The sequence below is a fragment of the Cheilinus undulatus genome, linkage group 5 (genome assembly GCF_018320785.1).
Source record: "Cheilinus undulatus linkage group 5, ASM1832078v1, whole genome shotgun sequence".
Taxonomy (NCBI): domain Eukaryota; kingdom Metazoa; phylum Chordata; class Actinopteri; order Labriformes; family Labridae; genus Cheilinus; species Cheilinus undulatus.
The window spans coordinates 12235239-12252192 of NC_054869.1; the positions used below are offsets into that span (position 1 = coordinate 12235239).

A 16954-nucleotide genomic window follows, 5' to 3' on the forward strand; every position below is an offset into this window, starting at 1 on the left:
ACGTTCACAGCCAATGATTTGACAAAAGGCACTTTTGTCAGGAAATATAACAACATATTGACTGCATCAGCGCTTAAGCAGTTTTGGTTTTAAACATTTACGTTGACGTTATTAGCCAGGTGTGATGGGTTCAAGCTGATAGAGAGGTCCGACTCTTTATAATGTGTGAATCTGATATATATGTGTGCTTGTGCAGCCATCTCCAAATCTAATCTAAGGTTAATCTAATAAACAATCGTACTCCATGCTGGGAACAACCTGCTTCACAAAGCAATTCTTCTTTCTGCTTCATTCACTCTCAAGCAGCTCCGACTTCAGAGACGCTGCATATTAATGCGTGTTGTGCTTATTTCTGTTGTGCCCTGTGGATCACGCAGTATATTTGTTTGGCATTCTTTGCTGCACTTTATTGTCTACCACAATAAAAGAGGAAGGTCATCTGGACAGGAATAGGATGTACTGCTTCTGTACAGACTCTGCTCCGTCTGACAACAGCTGATTGCTTCTGTTTCATCTCAAACGTGGGAGGCATTCACATCCAGGTGTTTGTTTTACAGTAATACACCAATATTTGTTGTACACTGTTTTCCCATTTCAGTGCCAGCACATTACAAACCCCAATTCCAAAAAAGTTGGGTCATTTAGTGGAGGAAAAATAAAGAATACAGTGATTCACTTATGATTTTCAACCTTATATTCAACTGAACACAGCACAAAGGCAGTTTATTTAATGTTCAGACTGATAAACTCTGTTGTTTTTTGAAATATGCAGGCAGACTGAACTTGATTTATGCAACATATTAAAAAAAAAAGTTGGGACAGAAGCAAGAAAAGACTGATAAATTTGTGGAATATTGAAAAAAAAAACACCTGGAACATTTTATTAATTGGTAACGGGACAGTAGATAGGTGGTCAGGTAGTAAAAGAAGCACTCCTGAAAGACTTCACAATCAACAATGACACAAGTTCACTCTGTGAGAGACTGCACAGGCAAACAGCCCAACAGTTTATGAGCAAGACTGCTTGTGGTGCAAAGTTGCAAATAATTTATAGATTTCACTGTCTACAGTCCAGGTTATCATCAAAAGATTCAGAGAATCTGGAGAAATCTCTGCACATAAGGGGCAAGGCTGAAAACTAACACTGAATGCCTTTGACTCCTCAGGCAGCTCTGCATTAAAAACCATCATCCTGTGACGGACATAATTTGTGGGCTCAGGAATTCCTCACAAAACCCTCGTCAGTGCGTTGCTGCATGTAAAAGTGTAAGCTAAGACTCTAAAGCCAAAGCCATATCTCAACAACACCCAGAAGTACCACCAACCTTTCTGGGCTTGAGGTCATCTGAGATGGACTGACCTTAAGTGGAAGTCGCTCTGTGGTCGAGTCTTGAACCGGGTCGAAGTTAATGTTCAGCTACAGGTAGAAAATGCAATTCTGTAATTTCATGGGTACATGCGTGGGTAATAATAACATGAGGACATTTGGCAGGTGACAATAAAAAAGAGAAAATCACAAAGTATACGACAATAATTACCATCATTTTTACATCTAAATAAGGGAAAATTGTCAAGTATGACCAGATTTACTTCCTTGGAGCTTTGAGGGCACATTTTTCTCTGTGGTTATTCTTTATCATCTCACATGTGGAATTGTTTTTTGGCAAATACATTGTGGAAGCCCAAGGGAAATATGCTGTAAAACTTTTTATTTTAGTCTGAAAATATGCTAAAAAATAAATTTGTGATATAATTAATTAATTTCTTTAGCATTTGATTATGGTATAACCAGGTTAATGTCATTCAAGGTGTCCAGTTATCTATCAGGGATTAGTGGACTTTGCAGAGTCAATGATCCGATGTGCAGCGCAGGAAGGTTCAGGCCACATCGTCCATCAATCCCTAATAATTTCACATCTCGACAGGCTTACTTATTGGTATGCACAAGCCTGTGAATATCAGTGAATTTGTAGTACCGTCCTGTTGTTAGGATGTTGTGTTTAATAATGGGTAGTGTTGGATTGTGCTCTACTATTCACAGATCTGGGCAGGTCTGGGTATTAATGGGGATAACTGCTGGTAATGGGTTGGATTTTAGTTCTGAGATTTACAGGTGTGGGAAGATGTTCCCAGACCTGTGCAAGACTCTGCACTTGTTTTTAAAAATAATGGCCCTGGAGTCTTCTGGGCTAAGGCAGAAAAGGGCCACCCAAACTGAAATCAACTCAGAGCTCAAAAGCCAGGGGGTGTAGGGGTGTAGTAGTGCCCACTGCATGGGCAACTTGCAAATCTGTGAAAGCGCTAAGAAGGTAATTTTCACACCGATAGTCTGGGGGACAATCTGGGTTCTGACCTCAGATTGCAACATTGTCACATTTTCCTACAACCTTGCAAAGCAGATGGATACGCCAGTTTCTGTATTTCTCACTGGCAAATTCATCTTGCAAAGCTCCCGTCTGAACCGTTTGGGCCCGGTTAGAAAGTGACAGGACCAATCAGCGTCGAGGGGCAGTACTTTCAGGCATGGCAGAGTTGCGACGTAAGAAGGCAGCAACAAGAGACCAGTGCAATTATGGCGGAAGACATTAGCGTGGATGCTGCTAAAGCGCCAGTATTATCAGCACTTGACGACATTTCTTTGTTTAAAGAAGAACAAAGAACAGCAGTGAGTTGTTTTCTTTTCAAAAACGACAAAAGTCGTGTACTGACATGTCTACAGTCACCACTGTTCACGTTATGTAGATAACAGAGTTTACTCCTCAGCTTGGTAGCAGTTATGTCATGTGTTTTGTTGCCCTGATTGGCCCATAAATATGTGACAGACAGAATGTTCATCCAATCACCCTCTGAGTTTTTTTTTTCAAAGACTCTGCCCTTTCCCAAACGCTGTCTATGAGTGGTTTTCCAGATGGTTGTGTGAAACACATCCATCTGGCGTGCCAGGTTAACTTTCCTATGGTTTGGTTCACATTCATATTGCACTTGGTCAAACAAACCAAAGCATAGGTTTGCTGTGCTGCTGTCCCAAACAAAGAGCGGCGAAGAAGAAAAGGAGACATAGAAGAAGATGAAAGCAGAAATCCATCTCCTTTTGTGTGTCTTTTTTCCCACATAAACAATGAAACAACACCAAATGTATGCTGTCTTGGGATTTCTGCTTTTGTTTTGGGGTGTTATGAGCAGACAGCGAAGCAGTGAGCTGTATGGCATGTCGTCTTAAAATGAGACGAATGAATCAGCACTGAAGAAGAAGGCGAGCCAACATCTGAGTGAGAGAATATGAGGTGTTGCCATGGCTACACAGAAGCGAGGTACTGGTATGTATTTAAGTGTATTAAATCACATAAATAAATCCTTAAATTATTATGCTTTGTGCCACCTTATGCCTTTGGTTTACAAGTTGGTCTGCTTTGCTTTAACTCCTCAAACATACGGCACCAGGGTTTGTTCGGAAGCGAACCGAGACTCCTGTTTTAAAGTGGACCATAATCCGCACCAGAGTATGAGCTTTTGTATGAGCTTTCACACCACTCCAAACGAACTGGACTATCCAGGAAAATTGACCAGAGTTCGTTTAAAGTGGACCAAACAGCTCTGGCATGAATGCGCCCTATACTAAGGGATGCAAAAGAGCAACATATGCCTCCATCCAGGTGGCGTCTCTTCAGAGATGTCCCTGCTTAGACAATTCAAGCCACATTCTGCTCCAGTTACAACAGCATGGCTTCACAGTAAAAGAGAGTAGTACTAGACTGGCCAGTATGCAGTCCAGACCTGTCTCCAATTGAAAATGTGTGGTGTGAAAATACAAGAACAAGAACGAGAAAGAATTCCAGTTTCAGTATTTAAATAGTACAGGGTCTTGTTAAAAAGGTAAGTGACGTAATACAGGGGTTAGCAGGCCCAACTTTTTGGGAACATGTTGCAGGCATCAAATTCAGAATGTGTGTATACTTCCAAAAAACAATTAGTGTGAACATAAAACATCTTGTTTTTGTGCTGTATTCAACTGAGAATAAGTTGAAAATGATCACTGCTTTATTGTTATTCCTATTTTACTCAACATCCCAACTTTTTTTGGAATTGGGGTTTGAGTCATTAAACTTTAAGAGACAGTTTAATTCACTCTAAATCAAGGGTGAAAAAGAAATCTCAATATCATCTCTATCATGAGAGACGTGTTAAAGAAGTACTGGAGCCTGAGAACGTCGCCCACTCTTCAGTCTGCAGAGATTTCTCTGGTCCTGTTTTGACAGGGCTTACGGAGAGAAGAGGTGAGCTACATAGGCACTGACAGTCAAAAACCTGTTTGAGCAGTGCTTTTTCCACTACAGACCTGATGTCTTTTATTTCTCATTTCTTGCTTTTATACCAGCGTGGTCTACTCTTGCGGGCCTGGCTCACAGAGGAGGATCCGACACTTGCTTTTGTCACTCTGTGGCTCGTTTCCTTGCCGTCTTCTAAACAGTGGAACAATGCCAGTTCTCACCAAAAGGCAACTTCTCAAGGTCACGCCTGTTATCCCCTGATAAACACAGAGGGGAGGAGGACAGGGAGAAACACGGCTCAGCGCGGCCCCTCGGCTTTGGTTCTGGCGGCAGCAATGAAAACAGGACTTGGCTGTCCCTGCTGATAAAGGCGCGCAAGCAGCATCCTCGACGAACCGTGGCATTAGTCGAACGCTGTACCTCTGTCACTCAAAATAAGAGGGGAGCAGAGATAATTAGAGCAGCCACACTGCTGCGTGGGACGGCTCCGAGTCCGAGTCCAGGCTCAGTGTTTTTCCAGAGTAATTACCGCAGGTAGGCTGATGGCTGCTCCATCAACTGATAGTTTCCAACAGTTTCAGAGTCACGCTGCACTGTGGCGTTGGCAGAGGTGCTGTTAGTGATGAGGCCCCTGGGGAAAGGTCTGACCTCCAGACAGCTCTAATAATGTCCTGTCCTACCCACGACTGTGAGGTGCAATGGCAGGCCACCTTAAGCCAGCCCTAATGACAAGCTGTATTGCTCAGGTCAGCCATTTTGTTATCAGAACTGTCAGTGCTAATGTCAGAAGGAGACGGGCGCCGCAGTGTTCAGTCACACCTCTCGTCATTATCTTATCTGGGGCTGCAGTGATTGAAATCGAAAACTTCAGCTGGAATAAAGGCTGATTGTTAGTGAGCCAGTGTTGCAAAAGACGACAAAGGAGTCAGATCAGAAGAATGTGAGAGCGACGGGAAATCTGAAAGGACACAGTGTGAGAGATTATAAAGGACATGAAACTGAACCACACTGAGATTAAGTGTAAGATTAGGGGTCAAGCCATGCTGTTTTTTTCAGGACTGACACCAATATAGATTTACAGTAAGAATAAAAAATGCGTACATTTGAGTGATTTCAGCATTTGATGTAAACGGTCCTTTTATGGATTAACCACATGTGATCTGATTTTTCACTTAAGAAAAAGTAGCAATAAAACAGAATAAAACACACTGATAGAAGTGTTGAAGTCCTGTGTAATTATGTCCAAATATAGTTAATGGGATGTATTGCTTTATATTGTTCTACTAGATTATAACTACTGATGCATTTATATGATCATCTCTTGCAGGTAACAGATAAAGAGCTATAACCCCAACTCCAAAAAAGTTGGGGCACTGTGAAAAATTCAAATAATACCAAATGCAAAGATTTGCAAATCTCATAGACCCATAACTTATTCACAACAGCACATCAACAGCATATCAGAAACTGAGTCATTTTACCATTTCATGAAAAACAGTTGCTCATGTTGAATTAAATGGCAGCAACACATCTCAAAAAAGTAGGGACAAGGTAGGAAAAGGCTGGAAAAGTAAGTGGCACTAATGAAAAACAGCTGGCGGAGCATTTTGCAACTAAATTGTTTAACTGGCAACGTTTCAGTAACATGACTGGGTATAAATGAAGCTTAGTGTTAGTTCATGCAAGACACTGTAGTCATACACCCGGCCGTGATCAGCTGACGGCCAGCTGGTCCCAATTATCGCCTCCCAACACCCACAGCCAATCATAGCACTTTCTCTCAACACAACAGCCCATTTTAAATACGACACACTTCTTATTCATCCCTGCTTGCATTAATGCTGATGCACCACATTGCTGCTGGCAAAGCTTTACCTCCTCCACCCCAGCCTCCTCCTTTATAGCATAAAGCTTGTTGCACCCACATCCAGATTCATGCTACTATGGATTAATTGCTTTTTAACTAATTTTGTTGTATTCAGTACGCATTGTCATAAATCCGTACGGGGTTTTCAAGCTATGAGCTCCTTGGAAAGTCAAAGCATGCTGCTTAACTAACCCAGGGAGCATCTTTAGAGCAGAGCCTTCTCAGGCAGGTAAAACTGTATATCCATTTTTCAATTAAAGGGTGAAATGTATGACAAGAGTGTTCCTGACTGAAAAGGAGCATTTAAGAGAGGAGGAGTCTCTAAGAAGTAAGGATGGGCAGAGGCTTACCATTGTAGAAAAAAGCTGCATTGAAAAATCTTAGAACAATTTCAGGAAAATGTTCCTCAGTGTAAAATTGTGAAAACTCTGAATATCCCACCATCTACAGTACATAATGTCATCAGATTTAAGGAATCTAAAGGAATATCTGTGTGCAAGGGACAATGCCAAAGGTCAATACTGGATGCTAATGATCTTTGGGCCCTCAGGTGGCCCTGCACTGAAAACAGGTACGATTCTGTACTGGAAATCACTGCATGGTCTCAGGAACAATTCCAGAAATCATTGCCTGTCATCACAGTTCCCTGTGATATCTATTTAACCTTCAATATGTATGAATGTAGAGGGAGAAAGGGTAACTAAAAGGATGCAAGATGGCCAGATTGAAGTAGTTTGTGTATGACTTTTTAGTGAGAGGAAAATGAACATAAAAACAATATAGCTGCATGCTGCACTTTAAGGGTTCCGGCCCTTTAAATCTCAAACTGCTTTGGGCTGGTTTATAATTCATAAAGTTGAAAAACATTCCTTTCAGTGGATTTAATTTTGTTGAAAGACAGATTGAGAACAATCAAACATTCATGTCATCATCACAAAGCCTGCAGCACTTCAATAACAGAGCACTCACGGTTGTGTCATTTGTCTTCCTTTCATGAGGTTTGAACAAAATGTGATGTCTGTGTTTTTAAGACATTTATAAGACATCTCTGGATGTCTTCAGTGAGTTTATGAGTAAAACTGTCAGAGGCCATGCCCACTTCACTCAGTCGACATGGTAGGGATGCACAGATGAATCAGTATAGCATCAGTTTTACAGCATTGAGTTTAGTTTTAGGTTTCATTTCTCTCGCGGTTGTGTGGGCAGAGTTCCCCATCATGCCCTTGGGTAGAGTGTTTAATTGTGTTTAGATGTTCCCTGTTTAATGGTGATCTCTGCTGGGGTTCTTTTACTTATACAGTGGTGTGAAAAAGTATTTGTCCCCTTTCTGATTCCTGAGTTTTTTTTGCATATTTATCACACTTAAATGTTTCGGATCATCAAACCAATTTTTATATTTCACAAAGACAACCCAAGAAAATGGAAAATGCAGTGTTTGAAAGATTATTTAATTTTTTAAGGGGGGGGGGGGGGGGGGGGGTCCAAACCTCCCTGGCCTGTGTGAAAAAGTAATTGCCCCCACTTGTTAAATCATGAGTTAACTGTGATTAACCACGGTTTTTGGAAAGCTGATTTCAATTTCACTGGCCACATCCAGGCCTGATTACCGCCAGACTTGTTGAATCAAAAAAATCACTTAAATAGAAACTGTCAGACAAAATGAAGTAGGCTATAAGATCTCAAAAAGAAACGTATCATGCTACGAGCCAAAGAAATTCAAGAGCAAATGAAAAAACAAAGTGATTGGAATCTATCAGTCTCGAAAAGGTTACAAGGCCATTTCCAAGGCTTTGGGACTCCAGCAAACCACAGTCAGAGCCATTATCTACAAACGGAGAAAAACTGGGAACAGTGGTGAACCTTCCCAGGAGTGGTCAGCCAACCAAAATCACTCTGAGAGTACAACCACGACTCATCCAGTAGGTCACAAAAGAACCTAGAATGACATCAGAAGACCTGCAGGCCTCACTGGCCTCAGTTAAGGTCAGAGTTCATGACTCAACCATAAGAAAGACACTGGGCAAAAATGGTACCCATGAGAGAGTTCCAAGGCCAAAACCACTGATGACCAAAAAAGAGCACAAAGGCTCATCTCACATTTTCCAAGAAACATCTTGATGATCCCCAAGACTTTTGGAGAAATATTCTGTGGACTGACAAGACAAAAGTTGAACTTTTTGGAAGGTTTGAGTCCTGTTACATTGGGCGTAAAAATAACACAGCATTTGATAAAAAGAATATCATGCCAACAGACAAACATGGTGGTGTCAGTGTGATGGTCTGGGGCTGCTTTGCTGCTTCAGGACCTGGACCACTTGCTGTGATTGATGGAATAATGAATTCTGCCGTCTACCAGAAAATCCTGAAGGCGAACATCCGGCCATCAGTATGTGCCCTCAAGCTCAAGCACTCTTGGGTTATGCAGCAGGACAACGACCTGAAATACACCTGCAAGTCCATTTCTCAATGGCTCAAGAAAAACTAAATTAAGGTTTTGGAGTGGCCCAGTCAGGGTCCGGACTTAAATCCAACTGAGATGCTGTGGTGTAACTTTAAACAGCAGTTCATGCTGGAAAACCCTCCAATATGGCTGAGTTAAAGCAATTCTGTGAAGAAGAGTTGGTCAAAATTCCTCCACAGAGATGAGAAACACTCATCACCCATTATCGCAAAAGCTTGATTTCAGTTATTGCTGCCAAGTTTGGCACAACAAGTTATTAGGTTCAGGGGGCAATTACTTTTTCACACAGGGCCAGATAGGTTTGGACCCCCCCCCACCTTAACAAATTAGATAATTATTCAAACACTGCATTTTCTATTTACTTGGGTTTACTTTGTGAAATATAAAAATTGGTTTTATGATCCGAAACATTTAAGTGTGATAAATATGTAAAAAAAACTCAGAAAGGGGGCAAATACTTTTTCACACCACTGTATGTCTGGTGGATTGTTGTTGTTTTTTGATATGAGTCACATTTGCACCATGAGTGAAGTTATCTACAGAGTTAGTGTCTCCACATGTAATGCTGGTGCTCCTGTAGGGGGCATAGAGCATATTCTTCATTAGTATAAACTGCCTTGCTATGAGGTTGACTCTCTGCTTTGTGTCTTGTCAGAGGAGACCCACCTTACCGCAGATTTTCAAGCATTACTGCTGCTCTGTCATACTGTAAAAGCTTGAACGACTTCAAAAGTGTAGTTTAACTGTAGTTTTTAGAACTCTAAGCTACTTTTTTAACCATTGTGTCTTGTCTGGATTATTGTCTGAAAAAGCTTGTAAAACATCAACTCTGTGGTGCACAGTCTACATCTAAATATCCTTTTTTCAGGACAACCTAGGCTTTAAGAATACGTGTGCTGCAGCAACGTCACTTGAATATGAATTTTTAAAAAATTACGGGACAGAAGAAAAAATGAAACAGAATCTAAAACTCAAAAATATTTAGGTATTAATCACAGTATACACTAATGACGAATGTTTGTTTTTTCACAAACGTATTCTCCCATCTCTTTGGGACTAAAGAATAAAGAAAATCATTCTGTGACAACAAATCTTCAAAATATTCACATTTTTACAAAATAAAAGTCTTCAAAATATTCACATTTTTATAAAATGAAAGTCCTTGATCTTTTGGGAATTGGAGTTATTATTTAAAGTTTCTTCAGTTTCTGAGTATGTGCACATGCGCTGTTCAGCAGAGCCTGATGTGACAATGGAACAGCCACCCATTGGTTGCCACAGCCAAATCGCAATGCATTCTGGGTTAGAAACAATATGGTGGTGCGCTAACTGGCTAACTGTAGAAATGATCGAAAAATGAATTATAAATGTATACAAAGACGTCCGATTCCGGACTTCCTGGTGTGGATTTAACCTTCAAAGACCCTGGAAAGTCAGCCAAGTTACAGACTCGCTTGTCCATATAAGGAGTTGTGTATTATCACCATGGCAATTTACCAAGGGTGTGCCTGTGGCATGGATCTGTGCCACGTGAGCTCTAAGATAACCATAGGTAGTGGTAATTTTACTCTGTATGCGTTAAATTACCACTGTAGATTTTACTGTGTATTTATTATAGAGGTGTGACTTCACCTGAACAACCTGGTTAGAGATCTATTCTCTTTTTGTTCTTGCCAACAAGGAAAGATCAAATTTTACTGTACAATTCCTCAGTAGCTACTCAGGATTCAAAGTAAACTTTGCAAAAAATACTTTTTACTTTGACTTGAGTAGATTTATAAACCAGTGCTTTTACTTTTACTTTACTTTTAACCAGATCAACTATACTTTTACTTGAGTACAGTAGTTGTGTACTTTTCCACCTCTGACTGCACTGAACCAATCCCAAAGCCTGTAAATAACCACAGCATGTTTCTTTAATTGATCAGTAGCATCAAAATTTAAAAATAAACAGTTGATAATATTCCTCTGTCTGTTTGACTTCAAGCAGCCATAAGAAAGTCACGTAGTGTTCATTTTGGCGGCTCAAGGGGACTCAAAGGTACATCTGATTATTTTCCTGTTCTGCAAAAGCGTGTGAAGCATTCCTGCCTCTTTCAATTAGCTGATGCACTTCTGACCCAGGTTTTCTTGTGAAATCCAAACAAAGGCTCCACTGGTCTTCTTCACTGGAATTAGACCCAATAACAGCAGTGATTTGCTTTAATCATAACATCTTTGAAATAGTCCGCTTTTAACTGATGGTTTGTTTTGTTTTAAAAGGCCATTAAGAGGCAGCAATATTGATTCAAGACAGTTTTATAACCAGTGAAAAGTTCCTCAAGGAAGCTTTAATTGCATCCTGACAAATCCAGAGGAAGTCTTAAAAATACTCTGTTAAATGCAATGACTGCTCCGCTGAGGAGTCTAATAGATTTCACTTTTCTCTAAATATAAGAGCAGATCACTCTGACACATCAGCCTGTGACTGACAGCCTCACGTGGTGTCGTACCTCTGACTCGTCGCCGTGATGGGGACCCTCCACCCTTTGATCTGGCTCAGCTCCGTGTCAGACACCTCGATCTGAAGGGGGAGCCGGGGGATCCAAACGTTGAGCTCCAGCTGAGCGCTCAGGTAACCGTAGGTGAAGTTCACCATCATCCTCAGCTTGCCCTTCATCTCTTTGCCGTTAACAAAAATGTAGTCGCATCTGTCTGACACCTGCGAGAGAAAAGAGGGAGGGATTAATGGGTGCAGAATTAAAGTTGAGCTCTTCTGACGGCTGTGCTGGATGAATACATGCTGAATTACCGCGTGCAGCATTGAGCACTGTAGGCCAGACCCTCCAACTTGATTACAAGGCTTTACTCTCTGCACTGATACAGTACTGCTGTTATGACTTTGAACAAGATGAAAGGTCCTCTATCTGGGAAAGGCAGGGAGGTGGAGGGCAGCAAGGACATGTTTGAACCTGAGGGAAAACAGGTCGCGCTCTGCTCCTCTGTTATACTTCTGCCTACAGCTAAAAGAACAGCCAACAGATGGAAACAAGTAAGAGGAGAGCAGTGGTCTCTAGATAAAATGACCAAACTCAGAGCCATCTGCTTCATAAATTGCTTTACAAATGCAGTGGGCCAATTTTGTTGCTATCGAAAGACACAAGTCCTTGTTGCTTCGGCTTCCCCTCTTTGAAGCCTCCCCTATGTTTGCTTCTTTACTCATACCAGCGCTTGATTCATGTCCAGATCCCTCTCTTTTTCTCTCTTAAAAGCTTTACGCTATAACCGTGGACGCATCACAAAAACACACCATATGTAAACACACAAAGAGCCAAAGAGGATCTCTGGAGGGATATCCAACACTCGCACACATGCTGATAGAGATATTTAATCAGGATGTCTTAAACAGAGATACTTGTTTTTTTGGGCACTTTGTCAATCCTATTGATCCCATCATATAGCAGCAGAGACTACCATGGCTGGAACCAGATGGAATTAGATGGGCTGGGGAAATATCTTTTTTCTACTTCCAAGTTATTTCTCCACAGCGAGATAAAACCATAAACAGCCATTCATCATGAGGCCGCGGCAGGATATCCTCTGTGAGTACGGAGAAATCTTTGTGTGTGACAGATTCTGTAGCTTTGTGGGAGCTCCTTCCATTTCACATCACGTCCAACGTGAAGCCAGGAGCAGACTTTCTGTGGAAACTAAATTTGGCTGGTTTGTAAAAGCAGATATTCAGGAGATTTGCTGCATTGATTTTACAGTCTGGGCTGTGGAATCTGTGCCAGAACTTGTGGTGTTCTTAGAGAAAGAGCATAGCTGCATACAACTGTCATATGTCTGCATAAACGACAGCTTTAATGCCCTCTTTCACTACGTATGAAGGAGATCATCCACAAACTGAAGAGGCAATATGTAAATATCATCCAGTTGTGTAATATTCAATTGCTGATTCTATTTTTAGAAACTCTGACTTTGTCTGTGTTAATGAACACAATGAGATCATGTTATTTCTAAAGGAGATTTTCTCAGTTTATTCCTAAACCCACATTAAATCATCATTTAAGTGTCATCTCTTCACATAAAAAACACAAGTCTGTTCTCTGATGAAATTTAACATTTGTAAACATCAGCACAGTCTTTAGATTAATGTATAAGGTTACAGAGAGACAGATTACCTTTAAAGTAGCTTTCAAAACATGAATACCACCGGAGTGAATCTCTCCTTTTCAAGATGACTCGATTCAGACCTCAACTCACAGGCTGAAACCAGATTCCCTGACTATTCATGAAAATATTGAACAGTTTAATCTGATTCAATCCGCTCTGATGCAAACTGACTATGGAATTCCAATAACTATTTTATAAGACTGAGATATAAAGGGAAAAACAATGAAATTTCAAAATACAAGGGGCTTTGGTCTTAAAAAAAGATACAAAATACCTTGCCTTCTGCATAAATATACAGAATGAGTCACTATACTGAAGTTTATCACACACCTGCTCAGGTGTCTCACTTTGACAGTTAGGTTGGGGGATAAATATTGAAATGGTTTTGACTAGTACAGATATTTTTGTTACTGACTTCATAAAATCCTGCTAACAATTTAAACAAGATGCAAATTAGAGGCGATCTAACTATTAAAGACCTGGAAAAACAATGACTGATCCCTGTCTGCTAGTAAAGGACAGAATGAGTTGAAATAATACTGAAATACTAAAACAAAAACAGCTATATAGACAGGCTGGTTTCTTCTCTCATTGTTTCTCTAATTGTGAACATTTACATGTTGATCTAACATCATTACCTCCCACTCTGACAGATCTTTTTGTTTCATTCTTGAGTTGATATCCAGCTCTGTGTACTTAAAATGAGCCTTTGATATTTTAGTCTGTACTCATTCAAAGTACTCTCACAGCTCAGAAAGTTCAGATCTATGTCGCTGGTAATATAATAATAATAATAATTATGGTAATATTAACAATGACAACAACAACAACAAGAACAACAACAACAACAACAATAATAATAATAATAATAATAATAATAAAAATAATAATAAATTATAACAACAATAATGATACTACTACAACTACTACTACTAGTACTACTACTACTACTAATAATAATAACAACAACAAAAACAACAATAATAATAATAATAATAATAATTATAATAATAATAATAATGATGATAACAATAATAATAAATAATAATAATAAATTATAATAATAATAATAATAATAATAATAATAATAATAATAATGATGATGATAATAATAATAATAAATAATAATAAATAATAAATAATAAATAATAAATAATAATAAATAATAATAATAATAATAATAATAATAATAATAATAATAATAATAATAATATAATAAAAATCATAATCATAATAATAATACAAATAAAAACAATAATAATTATAATAATAATAATACAAATACAAATACTAATATACTACTACTACTGCTACTACTAATAATTAGAATAAAAATGATAATAATAACAATAATAATAAGAGGAACAATAATTACAATAACAATAATAACAATAACGATACTACTACTACTACTAAAAATAATAAGAATAATAAAAACACAAATCAGAATAGTACCATTAATAATAATAATAACAACAATGATAATAATAATAATTAATATTTTGTTACAGAATATATGAATTCACATATTCCTACATATCTTCACCTCTACATTTACATTTTAGTTGATCCTTACTGCAATAGATCCAGTGTTTAAAGGTATTTAATTGTTATTTTTATGCTTGTTTTTTAATAAATTTCATTTAACACCTTTTTTTTGTAATGTTAGACAAGTGTGTGTAAATGTTTTCATACTTTTTGACCTTTTTTTTAAGCTAATATCTGCTGATACCAATATCATACCGATAAAATCGTGCATCCCTATTTGGTGTCTCTCTTTTTATATTTACCAAGTAATTTCTTGACAACAAGATAATTTTTCTATATTAGTTGTGTTTTAATTTTCTGGAAATGTATCTATTTTGGTTAACTATATTATAATGACTCCTTCCTGAATAACTTTCAAGTAATTTTTAGGGTGAGGATTGGGGTTTGGTTAAAGTGCCACCTAATTACCAGAGAAGTGCTGCAATTTTACAAGTAATTTCTGGATAATTACTACATGACTACGTAAATACTTATCTAAAATTACCATGTTTCAGAGTTTTAACTTGGGAACATGCCAGCTTACTACAAGGTAATTACCTTATTCTTGACACTTATTGCTATAAAATTTCAAGGCATTTAGGACTGAAATAAAGTGCTACTAAAAATGTGCTACCATTAAAAAAAGTAGTGTCATTACAGAGTAAAAAAGAGCCAACTTAATTTTCAAACTCAGACAAAATTTGCTTTGCAGAACAGAACGTTCCATATACAGAACAGAAAATGTCAAGTTGGCTTAAATTTGATCACAGAATCTAATTTTCAGATATTCATCAGCAGTCCTCTGCTCTGCTGTCTAATAGACATCACACTAATTCAACAGGAAAGGAGGAGCATGGGCTGCATGGAGAGAGGGGAAGGGAAGGAGCATTTGTTTTGGTCTGAATATATGATCTGAAAGTAAGTCTAGTGAGCCTTTCAAAAAGTGTAGATCCTTTTTTGAACACATCTTTCAAACAGCAGCTAAACCTCAAGTCTCTGCTTGCTTATCTTTACTTTGCTGTTTGTTCTTCAGGAGGCTGATTGACAGAAAGGACCAACAGCGCTGATAAAGGACGTTTTTCTTCCCTTTTCCAACAAGTACATTGATTATGTGCCATGAATGACTAAAGACATTTTTCTCCCTGAAGGCATTTGACTTTTTGGAGGGAAGCTGCTCAGTTTGTAGATTGCATGAAAGTGAAAGTTAGCATGCAGAAACCAGGAGCTAGACAGTCCTTTCAAAAATAACATTGATTCTGAATCAAAGTCGCTCTTTTGGTTGTCATTAAAGGAGCTACAGAGTCATTGCAGAGGCTTTTTACTCAACGCTTGCCTCACAGTAGGCACTTTTAGCTGGTATCACTGTCTTTCTTTTATGGGTTGAGTTGGGGTCAGACAGTCTTGTGACCTCAGAACATTTTAATTCATCCACTTATTCATACTAGACCAAGCTCTCTGTGTTCACCAAGCCTTCTTAGCTTCTTTATGCTAATGAATAAACAATACGAAGGATAACTCACTGATTCACCAGCTGATGAATAAGCCATGTGCACAGACTGTACAGCTTTGGTAACTTGGCATTTTCCAGTCCCTTGCTCCTCTCCAGCGTCAGCCTCTCCTCTGAACATGTTCATGTCTTGCTCCAAAATGCTGTGACAGCCAACATGGACTCAAGGATGAAACCAGCAGCACTGCCATCATAACTGCTGGTTACTTTCATCAGAGAGAATGGCATCTGTCTTTTTCTAAGGTTATTTCTAGGCTGGCTAATTTTATTTCTATGGTTTTTGGCAAAGGTCTGCAACATGTGTACCATCTTATGCCAAAGCAGCCTTCAGCTAACAACTGTTTCAGACTGGGTGCATGGCGGTTGCGTAAGGGCTTTGTCACAGCTTGATTTTCATTGCATGAACTCCTGTGTGCACCACATCTCAAATGGAGAGAATCTAGAATTGAAGGTTAGGCTATTGAAATTGAAGGGTTGCCTGTAGCAGACATTCATGCCCACTTCAGCATAAAATCACAGGCAAGATGACAACAGTCCAGTTACATTTGTGCTACGTGCTTTTTCAAGCTTGAGCTGACATGCCGCAGCAGTCATGCAGCAAACATGCACCCAGTCTGAAACGGACGTAAGATACAAGGGAAGAGACGATGGATGAGGAGAAAAGGGAAAGACTGAATGAAAGTGATGGCAGATTTGAGTAAATACTGGGCAGGTTTTTACATTGGGGAATGTAAAACTGGTGAGAGCTTTGTGAAACAGTAGGTAGCAACCTGATTACACTACTGCCCAGTAAGCTGGTACTATGACCAGTCCCGCTGAGACTGGGATAGCAGCAAACCAACCACAGTGTATATCCTTAATTACCTGCAGCCATGCAAACAGATAGTTTGCAAACAATGGACTGTTGATGCTTGCAGAGTCATAATTGCACAAGTCAACATGGTTCTTTGGCTTCTCACATCTTTCTCAGCTCTGCTGTCTATAAAGGACAGGGCATAAAAGCACAATGGCCTTTAATTAATTCAATGTGTTATTCAATAAAACAGGGTGCATGGTCATTTTCACACACAGGTGAGCGTTTATGGATCTAGACATGAGTGAAGGAAGCTCACATCCCATGCCAGCTCCAAGTTTGTGCTTACATGATTTTTAAGTCAGTGTGGACATGC

The 16954-nt window shown here is 39.1% G+C and overlaps 1 protein-coding gene across 1 annotated transcript in view; it reads right to left on the reverse strand.

Moving 5' to 3' along the window:
* The window catches only part of si:dkeyp-14d3.1 (transmembrane protein 132C), a 298770-nt gene that overhangs the window by 19948 nt on the left and 261868 nt on the right, over positions 1–16954 (reverse strand). The window contains exon 6 of the mRNA XM_041786996.1: positions 11089–11297. Within this exon, the coding sequence (XP_041642930.1) occupies positions 11089–11297 (209 nt within the window). The remainder of the gene's footprint in view (positions 1–11088; positions 11298–16954) is intronic.